The 23048-nt window shown below is 43.5% G+C and overlaps 1 protein-coding gene across 2 annotated transcripts; it reads right to left on the bottom strand.

Annotated features, from left to right (window-relative positions):
- Positions 1–1903: 1903 nt before the first annotated feature.
- On the bottom strand, positions 1904–9819 carry LOC103717687 (probable glucomannan 4-beta-mannosyltransferase 9). Of its 2 annotated transcripts, XM_008806163.4 has the most exons (9): positions 8522–9819; positions 8294–8392; positions 7465–7717; positions 5116–5226; positions 4296–4432; positions 3588–3701; positions 3308–3507; positions 2847–3041; positions 1904–2636 (listed from the first exon to the last, which is right to left on the bottom strand). In XM_008806163.4, exons 1-9 carry the CDS (start codon positions 8849–8851, stop codon positions 2474–2476), a joined length of 1602 nt encoding a protein of 533 aa, XP_008804385.1. In that variant the 5' UTR covers positions 8852–9819; the 3' UTR covers positions 1904–2473. The 2 variants fall into 2 exon arrangements, with proteins under 2 accessions (XP_008804385.1, XP_038986609.1); XM_039130681.1 differs by lacking the exons at positions 8294–8392; positions 8522–9819 and adding an exon at positions 7825–8210.
- Positions 9820–23048: the final 13229 nt, after the last annotated feature.

The following is a 23048-nucleotide window of genomic DNA, read 5'->3' on the forward strand; positions in this document are numbered from 1 at the left end:
GATTTTAGCCTTGCCTTACTTGCTGTATAAGATTGGAGGTTCCTCAAAATGGACTATGGCCCTTGAAGAACTTCTCTCTTAGACATACTTCAATGAAGTAAAAGTCTTCTTATTGGAAACCCAAACAGAATTGTTCCAGTATTTGAAGGGATGCTATAAGCTACCTCTCACCTTTTTGGAATGGAGTTAAATGTCTAGTGGGCAATGATCTTGTTTCCTCTCCTTTTCGTTTGGAGAGAGCTGGGCATGCTAGGAAAACTTGTTTGCTGGCGAAGAGTGGAGACAAGCGATGGTGTACCACTGGTATTGGATTAGTCAGAAAGGAGATAAAAGGAGAATAATGATTAAATGACTTTCGCTATCATCACACCATCTATTCGAAAGAAGAAAGATAGGGTGTAACTGGAGCTAGAAGTATTCTACATGAATATAAATTGGTCTGATTGATTGGTTAGAAGTTTGTTTTTTTTTGGATTATAGTTTAATATTTATAAATAGTTCCCATTAAGCGTTGGATAGGTGTCACTACTGCCTCTTGACACTTGTTCTTGCTTGTTTAAGCCATGTGGGCCATTATGATCATGCATGGTAATAATTTATAAATAGTTTCACAGGAGCTTCATGCAAACATGTCATATAGTTGAGAAGAAGCGGATGAATCCCCACCCAGCGACGGAATGAGTAGGATAAGCGACGAGTGAGAGGCTGAAAGAATGACGCTACTCTCCGCGCTGTTTCCGCCAATGCCGTGGACTATGTGCAAGGAATCTAGGGGCCTCTGGAGTCTAGATTTGTTTGTGGGAGCAGCAACGTTAGTTGATTAGTGGCTCAAGAAAATAAACTATAAGCCTTCCACGACAAAGAATTTAAGGCTCGTTTGATTCGCGGGAAGCATTTTTTCTCCTAGGAATATGATTCCTGAGAAACAGATTTCCAGGAAGAGGATACCTAGGAAAGTACTTTTGACATGTTTGGTTGACTATGAGAAAGTGACAAATTTCCAAAGCGTTTATGTTCGGTTGACCATCTACTTTCCTGAAAAAGTTATGTATAATTTTTATTATACTTTTAATAAAAATTAGGTCTTTAATACCTCTTTAATGCTTCTTTAATGCTTTTTTAATGCTGAAGGGCCGTTTTGGGGAGAAAAAAAGAGTGATTCACGCCTCATGGGAAAGTAATTTTCCCATGTTTCTCATGCTCATGGGAAAGTCTTTTCCATGAAATGTGGGAGTTATATTCCCATGAGAATACAACTTTTCCATTTCTTTCCTTTAAAAACTCCAACCAAACAAGAGGCATCTCATTACTTTCCCGTTGACCATACTTTCCCCTCTTCTTTTCCCGCGAACCAAACAAACCTTTATGCTTCCAGGAGGAAAAAGAAAATAAATGTAAAGAGTAGCAAGAGTTCCAAGCAAATGCCTATCACTAAAATCGATTTTCATCTTATATATCATTAATTTGTACCAAGCTTTCGAGTTGAATATGTCTCGATAGGCAGGGCGAACTAAAGCAGTAGATGCTAATAAGGTAAGGGCTTCCAGTACTGCTCTATATGATGACAAGCCAGCGTCGGCATTCGGCAACTGATATAGCTCATGATAGAAAGCGAGATACTCTGCCTTTCCACTTAAATGATAATGATAAGGGAGCATGATTTCAAACCGTGAAATGAGTGAGTTCCGTTTTGGGGGTTAGATGATGATAAAGGAGAATTGGTGAAGGATTCATCAAACCAACGTCAACGAGTTCTGTATTGGTCTAGATGATGATGGAAAATAATGGTGGAGTTTTCAAGCCAACATCAGATGCATTGAACCATATATTGCACCAAAAATTGGTTCGGCAGACAATTATAACCGAGGTTTCAGATGCATCCAAAGGAACAAAACCAAAAGAAGAGCATGGAACAGTAAATTTTACCCAAAACCGACCACCTGTGCCATCTCCCTATTACAAAGCAAAAGGCTAAGATAGAAATAATAATAATAAAAAAAAGCAATTCCGAAATTCACTTTAATGCTATCATCTTATTTTTCTCTCTCAAACATAAACTTGCAAAGAAAAGGGGAAGAAGAAAAACTTGAAAAATCCACCACTCAAAATCCATCTAAACGTGTTTCTTTACACATTATCAACATCAGATTAAAGTTTTATCTCTGCTGCTGCAGCTTCTCTGAAGGAGACCCAAAACTTCCTGCTTGTTCATTGTCTCTGATCTCCTTTGTGTCTAATAGATTTCTGCAGACAGCAACACTTGTACTTATAAAATAGACTATTCACAAGTGAATTCTATCCACGCAAGAATGCTTCGCAGCAGTGGAGACTAATGGAGCTTCCTATACATGAATTTGTTCTGTGGCACAAACATCAAATGAGGCTGATCATGCGTATATGCATGACGTCAGAAAGACATGATGGCAGAACAATGAATATCAAAGGCATTGGCAAGACATCCAGCCAAGGTCCATTAGGAATGGGAGACGAAGGTGCCAACATAACCAAAACCAACAATGAAGAAAGCAGCTGCTTGGACGAAGAGGTATATGAAGTAATGGTTCTTTCCAAGGGCCACATCATAACACCCACAGAAGAAGAGATAGCTTCCAACACCAAGCTCCAACAGATGTAATCTGATTTATTGAAAAATAATAAATGAGAAGCATATAAAAATGATTGACATGAAGGCAGATGAAATTGATCTTTCTGCACATAATTCCATGACCAACCCTAGACATTGAACCTTGGTTCATGTTATCTTTCCTATGAGAATGGAGTTTTGATGGAAAGAACGCAAAGGAATCTTTTCAAGCGACTATGAACGGGGGTGCAGGAGGGATTACCTGTCACCTATCCTGATCCGTGGCTTCCGGGCGGATTTGGTGGCCATTTTCATCTTTAAAGCATCTCCCAACTTCTCTGTGACCACCCATTCATTCACTCTCCCTGCTTCCAACAGGCCAATCAAAGTTGCTTTCGTTCTGTGCAAAGACATGACATTCTCGAAAAGGATCCAAAAGACGAGCAAGTGAAGAGACCTGCAGCAGTTGACAAGTTCAGGGGTTTCCAATGAAAATTGAACTTTTAAGCTTTTGAAAACAAAATAGGTGTGCAAGTAGAAAATAAATAGGAAAGCAGCAAATTGGATGTCTTCTCTTCTTTTTGACTAGTTAATTTACTGATTTTTTTTCCCTTTTTTTGATTAAATTAGTGACTTATTTCACCAGGAAACAACAAAACTGGTGCAATGAGACCACCAAAACAGCACAAATAACAGAGATTTTGCAGTGACTTTAGTCCAAACCTTGGAGTTCCAACAGCATTGAGAAGGGTAATGATCGAGGGGATATAAACTGCACCCCACTTTGGTATCTCCACCTCAGGGACCAAAACAGTTGCAGGGATTACCAGACAGTAAAACACAAAGGTTACAATATGGGCTACAATCTTCCGCACAAAGAAGAAATTGTAGATCACATGCACTTTCTTGAAGAGAGATACTTTCTGCATTAAGAAAAAACTTGAGCATTATGATGTAACTTCTGTTTACATTCTCCAGTCTGCAATCTTAATGTTTAACTGACCTTGTTCCTTGCAATCTCCAACAACATTTTTCTGAACAAATTTGCTGGTCCACAAGACCACCTGTGTTGCTGGTAACGGTAAGCCTTGAGAGTACTTGGTAGTTCATTTTTAACCTGAATTCATATATACAGAGAATGATAGAAGGAAATTGATTAGATAATAGTCTTGGAAATCAACAACTCGACAATTTGGCGACACACTGATTCCTTTAGTCGTGAACCGTATATAAAGCACTAGTGTGAGGATATTGGAAATATAATTTCGCCAAGGATGCAGCATATAGGCAATGGAATAAAATATGATCAACATCATGTGATAAATAAATAAATCTTTGCACATTTCCATGGGTAAACAGATTGCTAGGGAACAGACAAAAACTTCCTATCTGTTGCGTATGGCACTCCCAGAATTAGACAGCTCCCCAATAGTCGCACTCTTCCTCTCCTATGGAGAGGTTTTGGGTTCAAGAATGAAGTGCTTGTTGCGGTCCCGATGGGGTGGAACTATGCCACCATTTTGCTTGAAAAAAAAAGAAAAAGAAAATATTGCAGTCCCAATAAATTGTTACAAGAGTGCTAATTGAGAAAGCATAGGTTGTATTATTCTAATGTTCCAAGATGCACTTAGTACCATTTAGCAAAGTTGCGCTGAAGCATTGAAATGATTCGCTGCTGCAAAATTGGTGATAACTTCTAAGATTTAGATACCTTGATGTCTCCAAGGAATACGAACTTCCAACCCTTAAGGCTTGCTCGAACAGCTAAATCCATGTCTTCTACTGTGGTCCGATCTTTCCAACCTCCTGCTTCACTAAGAGCTGATAACCGCCACACCCCAGCGGTACCTGTACGGAAAAGTCAGTTAAATTTATATCATCATGAGAAAGAATGATTTATGAGAGGAGCTATATTCTGCATAACTGCTTGCTAGAAATGAATACAATTTCCTTTGTTTTAAAGTCGAATTATATTTTATATAAAGTTCTTTGGTGTTGCTCTGTTTTTCATCCTATCTGTTTATATAATCCCACAAATATGTGAACGGATCTTATGTAATGTCCATGTTTTCATTTGCTCAAAAAGAATTTTTTTTTTTTTTTTTTAAAAAAGAATTGCTGACTCGAAGGCTTCCTTCCTTTCAATTCATATTTTTCATATATAAAATTTCAGTATTCATTGTGAGATGATCTCCCCCCTTGGATGCCCCCATCCTTTTTTCGCCCAACAACGGCAAAAACCTACGTGGTTCCGTTGTTAGAGAACAAAACAGAACCTCTATCAGTTCTTACAAGATGAAGTAAAGCAGGTGGGAAGCCTTTGATGCCCTTGCCGTCAGGGTACTCGTTGTATGTGCATTTACCCTCTTCACTGCCTAGAAATGAACATTTTTCCTGGTCACCTTTCAAACTGTTTCTTCAGAAATACAGTTGGTCTTTTTTCTGTTTCCGTTAATTGAGCTGAGCGGATATGTAAAGGTGGCGGTTTAAGTAGCTTTATAAGTATAGAGAAGCCGAAGCGGAGGACTTACCATTGAAGCCAAAGAAGGCATAGGTTGAGGATCCCACTTCCTGCTCCACAGTGAAGTGGTAATCCAGGGACATCTCCTGCATCCTTGTCATCAAGCATTCATCCGAATTGACTGTAAATCATAATGCTGTTAGTCAAAGCAAAAGAAAATAGAGTTATTCAAGAACCACTAAGTTTACAGATCATTAACCCACAAGCATCATAGGGATAAGAGACGGAGATCACCATCAATGAGCGGATATATAGCTAATTGAAAACTGAAAACTATAAAATCCAGTTCCGTTGTAATCTATGGCCAATGTTCCGGTGATGTCTGTAAATTGGATTGGACCCATGCAATGAGATCATACTGCTAGCATTATTGCAGGATATATATGGGCGTATCGACCGAGTAAGAGAAGTGATAGATGAGATGGACCAGATAGAAAGAGGCCTATATGTTAGCAATTTGATTAGTGTATGCCTACTGTTTTTTTTTTCTTCTTGGTTGAATGAAATATGAAGTGAGGAACTTCCCCCATGCTTTATTAAAGAAATTTTGCAAGGCTAGTAACCAAGGAGAAGAAGATGAGGTGTTACAAGAGAGGAGAAGACAGCCCGCTGGGGATGGTTTTATGGCAAAGGATTTAACAGATCAAATATTGCTCCACACGGAGGAGTATAGAGCTTGGTGTAGAACGGAAGAAGTCGAGGCCGTCCTTTCGAAGAAAATCCCGGCAATTACTTTGATGCCATATATGCCACGTAATAGCCCTGTACGATTGATCCCATCCTTTTCTGAAGCTTGGTTGAAGTTTCCCGAGGCGGTCTCGGTCCGGGCACCACACAGAGGGCATCTAGAAATGTGTAGCCTACGACTCATGTTACAGTAGTGTTTGAAGAAACGTGCAGCCTGCACGGTATTACTGCCAGCTAGTTATTATTTTGGCTAAAAGAGGATTATAAGGGGAAGAGGAAAATATTATTTCGGAGTGTCGGTGGGGAGATTTCAGGATGCCGAGGATACGGGGAATAAGATGGTGTGAACATCCACTCTGTAGCGGAACTCATATATTATATTATTCATGTTCCTGAATAATACGGGGAAGCGAGGTGGCACACGAAGAATAGTTGCACATGGGAGGAACGGATGTTATGGTGGAAATAAAGAGGTGGTGGGTGCCGCAGCAGCACCTAAATAGCAACCATAAACGGTTGAAGTTTTACCACTTTCGGTTCCTGTTACTGCTGGCGACCTTTTTCTATTTTGAGGAGTAATGGTTATTTTCTAAATTTGAAAGGTGAAAAAAAAAAAAAAAAGATGGGCAAGGGAAAGGGACCACACGTCACCCTTCCAAGAGAAGAACTTTAAGGCCACAAAATGCACTATCCCCGTCATCCCGCTTATGTAATATATATATATATATATATATATTAATTATATGACCTTACAAACAACCCAGCGAGAGGTCTCATTAAAGTAAAACCGTTGCTCTCTGGCAAACGAGCCGCTGTGATGCTGAAGTTTGAAAGAGACCATGTACCCCTGCCCGTCTAGTCTCCGCCGCTTAACGTCCTACTTTCTCTCTACAATAGCTGCAGCGATGGTCCATGTCGAAAGAGCGGGAGGGAATCAGAACCAACCGTGGTGGGGCAGGTTATGTCCCCGGAAATCTAGGCATGCGAGTGATTGAGGGATTAGGCTGTCGATCTCTTTTGCCTTCCCTAGTTAGTCTCTTAATATTTATTTTATTTTAGATTACATACGCATATGTATGTATGCATGTGTGTGCGTGTGTGTATATGCAGGATGGGAGATTACAGCTCCGTAAACTTACTATTTACAGAAAGATGAGTTGAGAAGGCAGAGGAGACACGTTGGAAAGAGCAAAGGGGAAGAGGAAGGATAGGAAAAACCACCGGACAAATATGTGCAAATTAGTAATTGAAAAAAGCGCAGGAAATTAATTAGGAAGACGAAGAATAGTCAAATGGAGCCACCGACACTCCTTCTCCCTCTCACCTGCTGCGTGGCTGCTGGTGTTAAAAGAGTAGAATAGTCCAACATGAACAACGCGCCCAACCGGGCCGCTCGCTCACTCGGAGAATCCCACTCTTACTGCTGCTCCATCACATGAACTTAGAAAAGAGGGGGGGAAAAAACAAACAAATTTCTCTCTGCTTTTCTCTTCAACTCGCGGGGATTAATCGAAAAATTAACTAGGATGCAAGTGTGCGCTGCTAAAATTGGATTCGATTTGATTCATGAGATTAAGAAGGTAAGGGAACATAAACTTTGAGAAAAGGGAACACAAAGAAATGGAGGAGTCGTGGTGGGAGGAGGGACAGCAAGAGAGAGAGAGGGGCATACCGAACTTCCAGCGGGCCTGGACGAGGGCGATCTCGGGGTTATGGACGAGGAAAGGGATGGTGCGGCTAAGGAAGTCGGGCTCCGGCTGGAAGTCGGCGTCGAAGATGGCGACGTAGTCGCAGTCCTTGACGTAGCTGTGCTTCATGCCCTCCTTGAGCGCCCCGGCCTTGTATCCGTTCCGGTTGTCCCGGATCTCGTACTTGATGTTGATCCCTTTGCTCGCCCACCTCTTGCACTCCACCTCCACCAGATCCTGCGTGCGTTTTTGCGTTGGTTACTCACACCGCACAGATTTCCGAGCGATCGAACCAAATCAATTCGGTGCGAAACTATCGATTGCGTCAATTTAAAAAAGAAAACCATAAAATGCGATTGCTATCTGATCCGGAGCATGATGAAGCAAATGCTGGAGCGATCCAAGGACGAAGAAACGAACGATCAAAATTTGAACTTCGCAGCTGAGAAAATTCACGAGGTTTTTCTATTTACAAGGGTAAAGCCAATGGGGTTGTATTAATTATGGACCAATCTCGGTTAGCATTAATTACGGAAGTCTCCTCATCATTTTCCACCTCCACAAACGACAGTACTCATCAGACGCCTCGGAACAAGGGGGACGAGAGCCCCAAGATCAGAAAGCACAGGATTTCCATGTGAGATGCAATAAAGACGTGGAATAAAATAAGCAGGTTCGGAGATTCAAGGCACACGAACAAAGGAGAGGGCACTGGGAAACAGAAAAAGCTCTGAGAAATTCACAGCGCATGCACTCGTTTCTAATGCTACCATGAATGTAATAATTAATCTAAGAATAGACAAATTCGCCTACCTTAATAACAGGGTCGGTGGAGTCATCAAGCACTTGGATTATGATCCGATCCGACGGCCACGATAGCCCGCATGCGGCTCCGATGGACAGCTGATACACCTGCATATTGTCATCATTACAGCACAAGATTCAGTTAAAATTTTTCTCCGATTAATCTACAAGCCTCGAGGCCCCACCAGGGAGGGCGGGGAGCGAGGAGGAGGAGGAGTGGAGCGGCGAGAGGGGGACCTCTTTTTCGTTGTACATGGGGATCTGGACGAGGACCATGGGGTAAGCGGAGTTGCCGAGCTCGAGGTCGTCCCGCATGGGCTCCCATTTGTAGCGCTTCTCGGGCCGCTTCCCTAAGAGTTTGACGATGACGATGACGACGGCCATGTACACCTTCTCGACGAACAGCATCACCGACATGGCCAGGCAGAGGAACACCGTGAGGCGGAGCAAGGGGACGATAACCGGCGCCTTGATCTGCTGCCACACCAGCCCCATCTGCTCTGTGATGTCGTCCCGAGCCCCCTGGAGCGTTTCCGGGAGTATCGTCGTCGACGACACCCTCTCCATGGTCTCCCTCGGAGTTGCGGCGGAGGAGGAGGGCGAAGGCGAAAGAAGAGAAGTATAGAAATGGAAGCGAAGAGGGATGGAATGTCCGGCCGGGAGAATAATGGGGCTGATCTGGAAGGATTTATATGCGCAAGAAGCGCCCTTCCTGCTTTCCTTTCGTTTCTCTATAAAAATAAAAATTAAAAAAAAAAAAAAAAGAGTCTCGATCTCGTCTCTTTTGATGATTGTTTGTTTGTTCGGGGCTGGAGGGAGAGGGGGCGTTTGCTGGGAAGCTACGCAAGACAATACTATGGAGCTGGACTGTCGGTCTTTCGCCTCAACGCCTTCCCAAACAAACCCCAGAGGATTCTGAAAAGGAAAGACTGGCGAGGAGCAGAGTAGGAGAAGAAAGATAGAGAAAAAGAGGGGTTACCAGAAGGATCACTTCAGGAAACACTCTATTGACCCAGTTCGAGTTGAGATCTAGCCGACACTCACCTAAACACCCATCCCATCAGAGATCCACTCTCGAGATAACAAGGTGCGAACAATGCAGGTAGGGAGAAAAAGAGGAAAGGAACAAAGGAAAGCCAACCTCCTCTCTCCCCTGCTGCCACCCCTAAAGATTCAAAATATATACATATACGTATTATTATATATGTAGCAGGCCTGGATCCGCTAGCAGCAAGGCAATTTAAAAGAGGGAGGGAGGGAGGGAGGAATAATTAAAAGGGAAGCGTTAGGAAAGAAAAATAAATAAACAAACAAGGGGACTTTTCTTGCGCGACCAAAAAATATAAGAAGCCTCTTCTCGATTGGGCTTTCCTGAGTTCTTCTCGAACCTTTTTCACTTTTCCTCTCTTTTTATAATATATTATATTATATTTTCCTGGTTTCCTTCCTCCCTCCGGCTAATCCTAATGCGAGCTCGGGGAAGGGAGGACGGAGAGGCATACGGGGAGGGGAGGGAAGGGAAGGGAGAGAAACCCAGAACCCCAGAGTCCTAACTGTAAGGCTATAACCACACGGCCTTAAATAAACAGCCCCGAATTAACGCCGTGGTATTTTTATTGTTTTAAACGGGCAACAAGCCAAGGGAGAAAACGAACAAATTAAAGCCGGATCAACGGAGTCCGGAAGAAAAAGGGTTCGCCCGCTCCCAGCGCGAATCAAGGCCGTCCTCTTCCGCGCCCGAAACTATTTTTTATTGATTTATTTATCCTCCCGGCTCTCTCTTTCCCTTCACTCTACCTGATATTTGATTTTTATTTTGCTTTTTCCTTGCTCTCAAGATCAACTGCTCCTGACCATCTGATAACACTCACATCATATGGACCCGGCAAAAAGAAAAAAAAAAAAGGAAAAGAAGAAAAACAATATTTTTTATTACAATATATAAGCTTGGAATTTGTCTGGAAGATCGCTGAGCGGATGCGGAGATAGACGGGGTATGCCCGTGTCGACCACAGCAGTCCTCGCACGCGTCTCGCACGTGCGCACACATGAGGGAGGGTGCCGTTGCCACTTGGCACACCGACGGCTTCGGCATGTGCGAATCCTTCCAAGGGCAAGGGCAAGGGCAAGGGCAATGGCAAACAATTTGGCCGGTACACACCCGGAGGCTTGCCTCGTGTAAGAAGGGACATCACATGCCTATGGTCCCACGCAACGCAAGGGGGCGGTGTTCTTTTTACCCAACCGCAGAAACCCATCAGCGTTTGCGGCGAAGGAAAATGCTAAACTAACGCGAAGATGGGGAGGTGGATGACTTTGAGGAATCAAACAATAAAAAAAGAGAAGGTTAGCACATGTAACGGTTGCAAAGGATCACATGCCAAGGCGGCGGCTCTCGGCAAGCAAAATTTTTGGAGCACTGTAAAATTGTCTTGCTCATCAAGCCCCTTATTTCGTTGAAAACTAACAATGCCATAGGTGCTTGAAAAAAAAAAATCAAACTATGAAAAGTATTTGTATATAAAATTAGTGAACATTATGTTATATGTTATAGTTGCAAGAGAGTGTCACCGTCAAGCATCTTCTTTCTTTGCAGAGATTTTATTGTTCAAAAAATTTCCACTGTTCTATATATATTATATCAAAGTGCATGAAAGATTAGGAAAACAAGTATGAAATACTGGAGAAAATTTTATCATGTAATTATAAAACTTTAGTTTTGGATTTTTCTAATCATTTTTCTCCCTTCAACGTACAAATTACTTCCATATTATAGTTTTTGTACTCCATTACCATTTTCTTTATCTAAACATCAAGCCGTGGAAGAGTAAAATGATACATACTAGCTAGTTAGGAAACACAACATGCGATTGAATATTTACGCATAGCTGTCAATATATACCTATTATTATTAAGAAAACAGGATTGCATCTCAATGGCAATGAATTTTCTATAATCCAAGTTGTACGACATTCCTACCATTTCCATTCACGATAAATCTTGATAGGCCAGAAAAGAAAACCAAAATCTACAATAAACTAGATGTGTAAAAATTTGCCATGTAATTCAGTTGCGGTGATTTCTTGTTATTAGGGTCGTAAAAGGATTTTTAGTCATCTATAGCATGTCACATCTCATCGAAGCCAAAAATGAATATGGGGTGGTTAAAAAATATGGTAAGAGTGCTTGTTTGTATCTAATTTTGATGTCTTGTCGAAAAACAGGATTGTCCGCATATCTCATATGGCTGATGAATAGATAGCCAACATCACAAACACCATAAGGAGTCTTAAAAAGTAGCTTATGACGTTATTCCTATTAACAAGGCTAAGGTTGCTTGGTTGACTAGATTATGGTTGCCTATAACTGGCCTCTACTGATACTTGGCTTGTAGCGTGTAAGCCAATGTACGTATGCCAGTTAACTATGTTAGGAAAGGGATAGCCGCACTACCACATATTTTACTTTAAAAGAAAGAAAGAAAAAGATTTGCATGTTTCTACAAATAATTATAAACAATCACATATTTTCACCTCTCCATGGCTCCATTATGATAGAGCCAAGTAATTCAAATGTCACATGAATATAGGTTAGCTTTAATAAGCGATAATAAGATATATTTCTATCTAATGCCAATACACCATATATGGACTTGCTAATAGAAGCTTATATATTAATTACAAAAACTTCATTGAGATTAAAGGTAAATTATATTTACAGCTAATAATTTGAGAACTTTTGAGGTTTATCTTTATCCAACACTTTAACTCATAACTTAATATAATATTAGTCAAACCGTTGGTCTTAAATGAGATCCAAATGCCACGTTTGAAAAAAAAATAGAAAATAATCTAAGTAATCTTAATTGACATATAAGATAAATGGTTTTGCTAATCCTATAAATTTAATTAGGTACACAAATAGATTTTACAAATTATTGGATATAAGTATAATAATAATAAATTTTAAAAGGTTTTTCTAATTTACTCTTAATTTTAAGTAGAGTTTCGATGTTCAGTCCAGGTCGATGTAACTTTCTTGCATCCTGCTACTGAACAGTAACCTTTTTATCTTATCATGCATCATGGAATTACTTGTATTGAGACATCAAGCTAGCAGCATTGGTTCATCACCATCCGCTTCCACTATGAAGAATGTACGATGGAAGATCACGATTGGAATTAAGCATGATGAGTTGGATTCGTTAACCTACATATCTTCGAGTTACGTCCCGTACATTTACGTGCATTAGTATCATTAAAATATCGGAAATCTGCGTGCAAAGTTCTTTTGAAGGCCATTGAAAGCTCGATACATAAAGAAGGTTATATATGATGCCTAGCGGAAGACCGCCATGACTTGATTAAAATTAATTAAATATTGTAAGGACGGCATCTGTCCACAAATGAATGAATAGACTTTAATTAATTGTTTTCTTGAATGAATGACGAGTTTATAGATATCATTTCAGCCTCTATAAATTTTAAACTAGATCCATTTTTTAAATTAAGCAGCCGGGAAAGTAGAATAAAAAACACGTTGAAAACAAGGGCGGCTGGTGGCGTTGCGACATCTAAAATGGAAAGATGCATGCAGTCTCGTCCAACCAGACTACTTTGTTCTACAGGGGTTTGATTAGATGATTAGATGATTAGATGATCATTTGGTCAGACTGGGCATGCAGGAGTTCTGTCCCCACTAATCATGCTGCACTTTGCTTGATTAAGCTTTCTATACTTTGAGAATTTATGGATAATTTGCGAGTTGGACAGGCGCGATGATTCTTTAGCTTCGCTGCTGCCAAATGCCTCTTCTGTTTCTCCCGAAATAATAACCTCGGAAGGAAGCAGCGAATGCAACAGAATATCTCACGCAAGCACGCAAGCAACTTATTGTAGGGGGCGACCGTGGGGATCCGTTTTATAACGTTTTTGTGCGCAGAGCTGCTAGCAAAATTTCCGGGATCGACAGGCCAGCCTTAATGCAACTGCTATTTTTGTGGTGTTCGCCACTGTTTTTTATTTTTTTTTATTTTTGGTACACCAGCAGCTCATACTAATCTTGCATGAGCATTGCCTACTGAGTTAAGGGACATAATACTCCATAACGGTGGAGGGACAGGTACACAACGGATCTAAAGAATCTCTGCAGAATGATGAGCAGCAAAGATAGCGGCCCAGCCAGTACTACTTTGTATTCTTCCTATGGCATTCCTATGCCAATTTGGCAACGAGGTGCAGCATGCACCAGTAGATGGCCAAAAATGAGAGCTCAGAGAATATACGGTGCTGCAGGACCGGCATCTTGTCATCTGTTTTCTGCGAGCAGTCCACTGTTGGCTATTTATCAGATGGGTAAAACCTACATGCATGGTCGGCAAGGGAACTAACTACTAGGATTATAGGAGTCGTGTACCTAACCAATGCTTTCAAACTAGTTGTTTAAGTGCAAAGAGGGAGGGCATATGATCCTCTCCTCCTCTTCACACTTAAACTAATGACTTGCAGTTCGAATAATTGAGGTGGCAAATAGGAGTCCAACCAGGGGTGGTGGGGAAAAGCCATTGCCGACAGGTAGCCGGTGGGTGAGGTGTCAGGCTTCTAGCTAGTATGCATATAACCCCACAACCCCCTTTTTTTCCTAGGCTACTCTCCCTCGTATCAAGATCTGAATATGACATCGTTAGCCATATTATTTAGCTTTCTAATTCGCTCTCAAACAGTGCTAATTATTTGTTGGACCATGTCCGCTGCAGAGTTGGTGGATAAATCCAACCACGAAGTCGCACGCACGAAGACGCGTGTATCGTGTGCTTATCCGTTTTACCCAGCTTTGTGCTTTCACTCGAGGTTTTATATACATATATATACATAAATGTTGTAGTCTAAAACTTGAGATTGGACAGGCAAAATATAATTACAAGCATGCAGAGTTGAGTGTTGCTAGGAACAAGAACTAGTTAGGTAATCGGTATATATTTAGGATCTTTTCATCGCGCTTTTTAATTTTTGTTTCTTTTCAACAGTTTGATGGTCTACATTTTTTTGGTTGCTGCCTGTTAACAAAACAATAGGCTGAGATAAATGAAGGAGGGTTTGGTTAGTCTGTTTGTTGTTGTCTTGTTGATGATAGGGGGGCAATGCACGCGCGTACATTACGTATGTATTTATCTACGTATGTACAGAAAAAATTGCACTCGTAGTATATAAAGAACAATAACAAGCTTTCACTTAGGGTCAATGGGCCAATGGCAGATCGTGCTCTCGAGCCTTGGAATATGCTGATGCAAGAACACCTGCAATCTCAGAGGAGACGTGCGATTACCGCATTCTCTTGCCTTGTTCATGCTTAATTGCGTTGAAGTTTGAATAGCGTCTCATCTGTCCACAAATGGCTCTCAGACGCGACCCTGGACTGGAGGTACCAGAAAGAAACCGATGGGTAAAATTCTACTTGATTGGCTATTTTTTTTATTTTATATTTGAATAAAGAAAAAGTAGAAGAGAAATAATGAGGAGATTACAACAATAATTTAAATTCAAAAATTAAATTTAAATAGAGGGCTTTAAGGTATGTTATTACTAAGCATGCATCCCAAACCAGTAACTGAGCAACGAAAGTTGAAATTGATGCTCAAAAGACACAATTTAACAGCAAGCTCAGGATCAAATTAATGAGGCAATTCTTGAGGCGTTACGCATTCTGGGCAAATATTGGATGGGGGTCGGAGTCTGGGGACCCTATATGCATGGTGCCCATGGCATGTAGGTGACCTTCACCAACGCACGTCCAACCTGAACTCAGCGCAATACTTCTGAGATGGAAGACGCGTGCAACGTGAGAACAATATCCCTTGATTTTAATTACTTTGTTTTCTCTTTTCCCCATAGGTTGGTTGCAACTTTAATTTGTTTTTTTTTGTTTCCTCAACCACATTGTTTTCATTTCTCTCTCACGGCTAACCTAAATTTTCACTTCCGTGATCAATCACTTGTATATATATTTTTTGCCACATTCCTAGCTGCAACTGGCAGGCCTACCAAACAAAAGACAATATTCTCGGACGTACACTTCCTGACCTGACTCGACTTGCGACCAAGCATCGGCAGGGAAGGAATCTATCCTCAAAGAATTTATCACCCGGATGCTGATCATGCTAGCCTTCAGATGCCATGACGCTGCCCGTTTTTCTTGCTCACCCTCGCACGCCTTCAAAACCCTGTTTCGGGCGTACGGGCATGAAGACTATTATCTCTTGCGGTCGGGTTAATTCCATCGCTAACAATGAACTCAAGATCGCCAAAAGTTACGAGTACCAACACAGAACAAGACTGCTATATATGCTGGGCCAGCGTCATAACCATAGATTAGAAGTAAACAAACCAAAGTACCAAAACTACCCGTTACGTAACGGAACCCCAGTCCGACATCTTCTCCCTTTCTTTATCATCTCCTTTGGTATACATTTGGCAAACAATTTGTGCAGCTTGATTCACTTTGCTTAACATATGGCTGTACGCAATAATAAAACGGGCTCTTCAACACTTCCATTTGCTTAATAAATAAAATAAGCACTGAGGGGAAACTGACTGGCCTCCTATTTTATACCTCTCATCTTTTTTCTATTGGAAGGTCAATGCAGTGATCTACTAATTTTTGCAAAACTGACCGAACAAGGCAAGATTGGAGAGGGGGGGAGGCGTCTCTGGGTGACAAAATAATGAGGTGACAAAAATATAAAACATCAACTATAATTAGAAAAAAAGATATAAATATATAACAGCAACCAGAACGGGAAATCCTCGTCTATACATATGGACTCCTCTTTTTGAATAGCTTTTCTTATTGTAAAGACATCTGTGAAATTTGGACCGCGCTTCTTTTAAGTAGTTGGAGGACATACGTGATCTTGCTCGTTATTTTGATAGATCGCAGTAGCGATGTCTTTCTATGTTTGAGAAACCTTGTCGTGTGGAAGAAGGTGGGTCCCTAAATTTTGATCGGCAGAAGCGATGCTACGATGAGATTTTCTTTTTCAGTCATGCTTGCATAATTAGCTCTTCTAAAAATAGAAACATATATAATAGCAGCGATATCTCATATCAACTATATATATATTTTTTCTTTGTTTTGAGAGCAGTCGCGGAGATGCTACCATCCCAAGTGTAGCAGCTCGGAAACTTCCCTGGCACGAAGGGCATTTCGTACTGCCATCCAAAAAAGGTAGCCTTTTGACTCGCTAGCAGGTAGCCTAAAAGCCCTAGTCCAAAACATATATAGCTAGCAAGATGAAAATTACAATTATATCACATAACTTTTTATGCGAGACTTTGTATTATATCAGGATAACGCATTCAAAAGAGCATTGCGATGGGCCAAACAATTTTTCTATGAAAAAAGTAATGCAAACCTTCCTTTTATATAATGAACTTAATGCTTTTTTTTTTTTTTTTTTTCAGTTCAAGGTTAACTAGACTAGATGTGTACGTAGTATTATTTGGAAAGCTATGTTAATTGTGAAAGATGGAGGATGCCCTTTGCCTCTAGCTGGACAGCATATGTTGAGAGATTTGTCATAGGAATTTTCATGTTATCTAGCTAGAACGTACGCCAAGGTGAATATGTCATAGTCGTCTGTAGCTGCTGCCATACATATGAGCCAGGATGATTAATAATGCTGTCTCATCATCCTTATCAATCTTGCCTTCCAATAAAAAGCAACATATTTCTAGAAAGAAAAAAATAAAAAACAATATTTTCCAATATGAGGCAAGCTTGCGTCATCATGTCGATAGCTGCCAAGGTAAAGGGGAAGTTTCCTTCTTTTTATGGTGTGCCCCCCTTCCCGACCTTACAGGAATATATATTTATATAATGCGGCTTGATGCAAGGGGTTGTGATTCTCTTGTTAAATCTTGGATAGATCATTAACAGCTTAAATTTTTGGAGTCAACAGGTAAGTACGTAAATATCAAACAAGCAAGTTCTATAATTATGAATCTCCCGGAAAGAAAAGAAAAAAACCGTATAATTGAGAAGCTATAGTTGTTAATTAGGTGTTTGGTCCCAAAGAAGAAGTTGTTTTCCGAGGCAACCCCCTCCGCATCTTGTGCCAAACCAGGAAGGTTTTGGTTTCCACCGACGAGCGAGTGGTTGCGGGAGTGTCGGTTCGTGGGCTCCGGTAGGGGATTGCTGTATCTGGATCCGAAGTGATTGGCTAACCGCTTCCAATCGGAACGCAATAATGAAGCAGACTGCGCGAGGGATATCCGCACATGCACCAAGGAAGACCCTCGTGAAGCCTCACATGGCCTCTTCCTTTCCCGTCCCGTTGCTTTCTCAGACTTCAATCCCTGCGGCACGCCTCTCTCTCCCTTGCGTTCTCAGCGGGACATTATAATTAACCAACCGAGGCGATTTTGGCTCAAATTAATGTCTAAAGTTGACCCTCTTCTTCAGCTTCGCATGTCTCCCTTTTTCCTATTACTAACACCACAGCGGAGTTACGTTTCGGATTAGGTGGGTCGATGCTGTGTGCGCGGCGGCAAACAAAGCCCGTCCGCCAACCAGCCCCCTTCTTTAGTGGCACCAATTGCGGAATTATGGTGCTCATCATGTTTAGCCAATTACGCTTGGGTTTCTTATACTTCCTAGCAAGTCATTTTCACCCTTAATTTCCTGAGCGCAAGTGCCCGAAAGATCTCCCATGCATCAACGGAGGACGATAAAAAAAAAAAAAAGGCATCCAACAATGAGAAGATACCACGCAAGAAGATCTCGCTGCATGCATCCTCTTAACAAAGCATTTGAGCATTTCAATGAATGTTAAATATATAAAACCGCAATGCGCGGCTGCGCGCATGACGACAGTGTGCGTCGGACGGAGATCGTACGAGTAATGCTGCAGTTTCCAGTTGGCTCTCTTAGGTGGCTGCGGATTCGGCTTGGGATGACGCGCTGTATAATTTGATCGACGGGAAGGGGGGGCCTCGAAATGGGACACCGACTATTTTCTGCCCTTGATGGCGACGAATTCTTTTGATGAGGGCAATGGAATCATTATAGGTGGGAGGAGCACAGAAAAAATTGCACCTCAATTAAATCAGGCTACATCAAGCATGAATGAAATGTTTCCTGACAAAATTACGACTGATATAGTGAGCGTCCACCGAACTCACAACGTGATCCGAACAACTCTTACTGCCGATCATCATGTATTCTTTCCGATGATCGATGAGGTAACGATGTGAGGCTTTATGTATTTTAAAAGGAGAACGATGCTTATGTGAGATGGATGAATGACTAATCAATGAAAGAATGTCCCGGAGAGCCAGTGGCTTCAGAAATTTGAGTTAAGTGGCCTCTTTATTTACCTTGTAGAGGACAAACTGTTTTCACCCACTGCGAGGTGAATTTTGACTTGCGAAAGGAAATTAATCGTGAGATGCAATCTGATGGACTTCATTAACATCATAGAGATCTCTATTAGACTACTGAAGAGCATTTACACGTAAGCTTTGTTGCCATACAAAATGACTGTAAATTAAAGCCAACTTAGTAGACAAATGGGAAAGGAGATAATTGTGAACCTCTTCCAGGAGTATGTGGTCCACGCCAATTGAGAAAGGGAACTACATCCACATATTTGTCGGTCTTGGCTGAAAAAAAACAAGGCCATTAATGATGGCATGACTGGTGGCTCATACTTGACGGACTCGGCGGAGCTAAATTTATAAAAAAAATATTCATATATTGGCCTCATGGTGTAAGTCAGGATATTCCCATTTTACATGTAGATGGCATCCGGCTTTGATGAAGCCATGGGGGAGCAATTTAATGAAATGTGCCAAGCACTAGTTCGACACGATTTCTCCCGTGAGAGACCTAAATCAGAACATGTAACATTTGTCCAAAGTTTGTCCTTTCGTCCAAGATCAGAGAATCGCATGATACACTCCATCCTTGCGGAGCCATCTGGCGGAGTCCCCTACCGCCGACACTTGCACCACTCTCCGACGTTTAATTCTGAACAACTGGTACGTACATGGTCTTGTGAGGCCACTGGTTTGCAGCCAATGGGCTCTTTGACCGCTGAGAGTTGACCTCCCCTTTTTTTTTTCCCCCACTCCCCTTGGTTGCCCATGTGGATCGGCAGCAGCAAATTGGATCCACTCTTCAATTAATGAAGTACTCGTGCAGCACATGCCGCAATGCACCAAGACTTACCACCGACGAGTCGTCGAAAATTAAAAAAAAAAGGACCGACGATGCGCGGTCATGGCAAAGGGAAGGTAGTCTTTTCCTTACATGCTTGGTTCATCGTGTCATTTTGAAAATTCGTAGTACAATCGAACTGGGAAAGATAAATAATGAACGGCGGTAGCTGGAATCGCGCAGCAAGACGGTGGTCAAACCATCCATATTTTGGATTCATGTGGTGATGGGTCTGGGGCCCATTGTTTGAACGGGGCTTCTGGGCTCTGTCGTAAGCTCTTAAAAGGCGTGGCTGTGGGGTTTTAATTATCCAGGCCTCTCCTCTTACCTGCTTGGCCCAGTGGGCTCAGGCAGTGAAAAAGGTCAGCTGCCGTATCTCGTGACTTGCCCTTTTATCAGAAGGAAAAAAGGAAAAAAAAAAGAGATAGAGAGAGAGAGCCACAAACAACCACATTTCGCTACGTACATGCTGATGGTAGCAGCATCCAGAAGTACTGCATACCTGCAATGTGTAACACCGCCCCTCCTCATCCCCTCGATGGAACATAGCAAGGATTGGTTATCACGGTAAAAAGAAAACAAAAGAAACCCAAGCACGCAATTGAAGACTCCTCTTTTCTGGACCTTCCTGTTAGTCTAGATAAGTTACACAGACCGAGCCTCGTTGTCCGCACCTAGTACAAGAGCACGAACTTGCCTAGATCCTTTCAGCACCGACCTTTGCGACAGAACGTGCCTGCTATGATTCGTCTGGCCGGCCCCTAGACTGGCCCCAGTGCCGCTTCCTCCATGATTAACCCTGTAACTGTAAGGCCAAGCAATAGGCAGACCCTCCGAGAAGGTCGTCGAGGCCACCACCATCACCGCCTCTGCGACGCAATATCAGATTCAGGAACCCTTCGTTTCTTTACCCAGTCTCGGTCAGTGGCAATGGATTTCACTTCAGCAACAATTACCATCATGCACCCATTTCTCTTCTCAACAAACCTCATGTACACGTGGGAGGCCGTCCTCGACTCTGCTCGAGCCTTGCTGCAAAACGCAGCTCTGGGACCCGACAGGCGACAGGTCCGTATCTCTTCTCAACAAACCCCATTTACACGTGTGAGGTCGTCCTCGACTCTGCCCTAGCCTTGTTGCAAAACGCAGCTTTGGTACCCGACAGGCGACAGCTCTACAGATATGGGCATCCTCTCATTAAAATCTCTGTCAGGCCGATAGGTACTATTCCTGAAAATTGGACTCGGAATGATCGCGGACCGAGAAAGAGGAGCTCCGACTGGTGATACCGTGGTGGATGACTGTCTCCAGCAGACCTGTAAAAAGTCTGTAGCCGAAGTTCCGAACTTTCAGGGCAGGCTCTTTAATGCTTAAGTCAGAAAGGAGCTTTTAATGGAGAGAAGTAATGGAGAGGAAAGTGATGATCTAAAGATGTGTTATTGGCCGGGGAGGAAGAAGAGGTCCCCTGCCTAGAGCTCCCCCCCTTTTTATAGGAGGGGACGTAGCGGTTACCTGTTGTTGGTGGTAAAATGGACCACCCCACAAATGCAATTATAGCACCCAAATCCGTCAGCAAGATCGAGCTCATCCAAGTGATCGGGCTCTTCGGCTTTCGAAGCTCATCAAGTGATCGGGCTCTTCTAAGTGATCGAGCTCATAGGCCGAGCCGAGCACAGCGAGCCGAGCACAGAAGGCCGAGACCAGAGAGCGCCGACCAGAAAGGCAACCCCGCCGAGCCCATGCCTTAGCCAAATATCCAATCTCCGCCTAACCCTCCAAAGGATCTGACAACTAAATATATGACTCCACTTCAATCTGCCACCATCCCCAAGTCATTAAGGCACAAGATCTCCGCAGGCATTCGGCACACCTTATCATTAATGCATGAGACCCCCTCAGGCCTCCAATGCACTCAGTCATTAAATGAACACGGCTCAAGATGATCTCCGGATCACTGAACCATCAAAGCGTACGGCTCTTTCTGACCACCGGTTCACTCAGCAATCAATGCACTTGTCATCTACGGACCCCAGGCCCACCACGGCCGGCGGTTCAACCACCCCAACGGGTCCGACCAATCGTGACAGCTCCCTGATAGTGACGGTAACCCATTAATTCGCCCAGTCACATCACAGGTAATCCGGCCGCTCTCCCTATATAAGGGGAGCTTCTCCCTCTGAGAGGGGGGAGGCCTCTTCCTCCCAAGGGGATTATTTCGGGCTTCCACATACAATCCCTCTCTCTTCTTCAAAGTTAAGCCCCCCTCTGACTTAGGCATCGGAGGGCCGGCGCCGGGAAGCCCGGCCACCGGTTTTCCTTGCAGGACTTGCACACCCCCCGCGGCGGAGGACGCAGCCAGCCGGCGCACCGCCGCCCGCCTCCTACAGCAGCGGAGCTCCTCCTTCCCCGGCTTCACGGCGGCCCCCGGGTCCAATTTCCAGCAACAGTTGGCGCTAGAGGAAGGGCCCGAGTTCGCTGCCATGAAGCTAAGAAGCAAAGGGGCTTCCAACGCCTCTCGACGTCCTCCACCCAGTCCTGAGCATTCCGTCCGGAACTCACCACCTCCGGCCGAGTCAACCCCTCAGGTTCGGCCGGAGCAATTTGATGCCCTGGAGCAGCAAGTGCAGGCGTTGGCTACCGCCGTCCAAAGCTTGCAACCCAGGGGCATCCCAGCAGCACCGCCTCCCCCGGCTCCAGTTCAACCGGAGCCCCCTACAAGCGGGCTTCCTCTTCGAGGTCAGGACTCTCAAGTCCAGGCCTCCCTCTGGAGAGAGCACCCAGTCAGAGATCACGGAGGCTGGCCACAGCCTTCAGAAGCTGAGTCGGTTCCAGGGCAACCTGCACCCGAACGGACCGCTGCGGCGATCCCCCAGAATGATGAACTCGACAAGAAGGTCGAAAAGCTGGAGCGCCAAATTCAGGCACTCCACGGGAGAAAATCAGGACGTGATAACGACTTCGAGTTCACTACGAAGTCTCCCTTCTCCCCGGAGATCGAAGATGAACCGGTCCCACCACGGTTCAAGATGCCCCAGGTGGAGCCTTACAACGGCAGGGCCGACCACCTTGACCACCTGGAAAGTTATCGGGCCTTAATGGCCCTACAAGGAGCCTCGGAGGCCATGATGTGCAAAGCCTTTCCAGCAACGCTCCGCGGACCGGCCCGGCTTTGGTTCACCGGGTTGAAGCCGAGTACTGTCTCCTCCTTTGAGCAGCTCGGCAGGCAGTTTGCCAGTAATTTTGCCGCTAGCCAGCCCCAGCGGCGGACGTCGGACTCCCTCCTTGACATCAAACAAGAGGAGGGAGAGTCCTTCAAGGAGTACTTGGATCGGTTTACTGCCGCAACATGGGAAGTCCGGGAGCTGGACCAGTCAATCGCCATGTCGGCACTAAAGACTGGAGCCCGGTCTTACAGGTTCCTCTTCTCTATCGAGAAGAACTTCCCTGCGGACCTCACCGAAATGTTGACCCGAGCTCGCAAGTACGCCAAGGCTGAGGAAGCCATGGCCTCTCGGCGGGAGGAAGCCGAACGACCTGCCAAGATGCAGAA

Source organism: Phoenix dactylifera, chromosome 10 (assembly GCF_009389715.1).
Source record: "Phoenix dactylifera cultivar Barhee BC4 chromosome 10, palm_55x_up_171113_PBpolish2nd_filt_p, whole genome shotgun sequence".
Taxonomy (NCBI): Eukaryota; Viridiplantae; Streptophyta; class Magnoliopsida; order Arecales; family Arecaceae; genus Phoenix; species Phoenix dactylifera.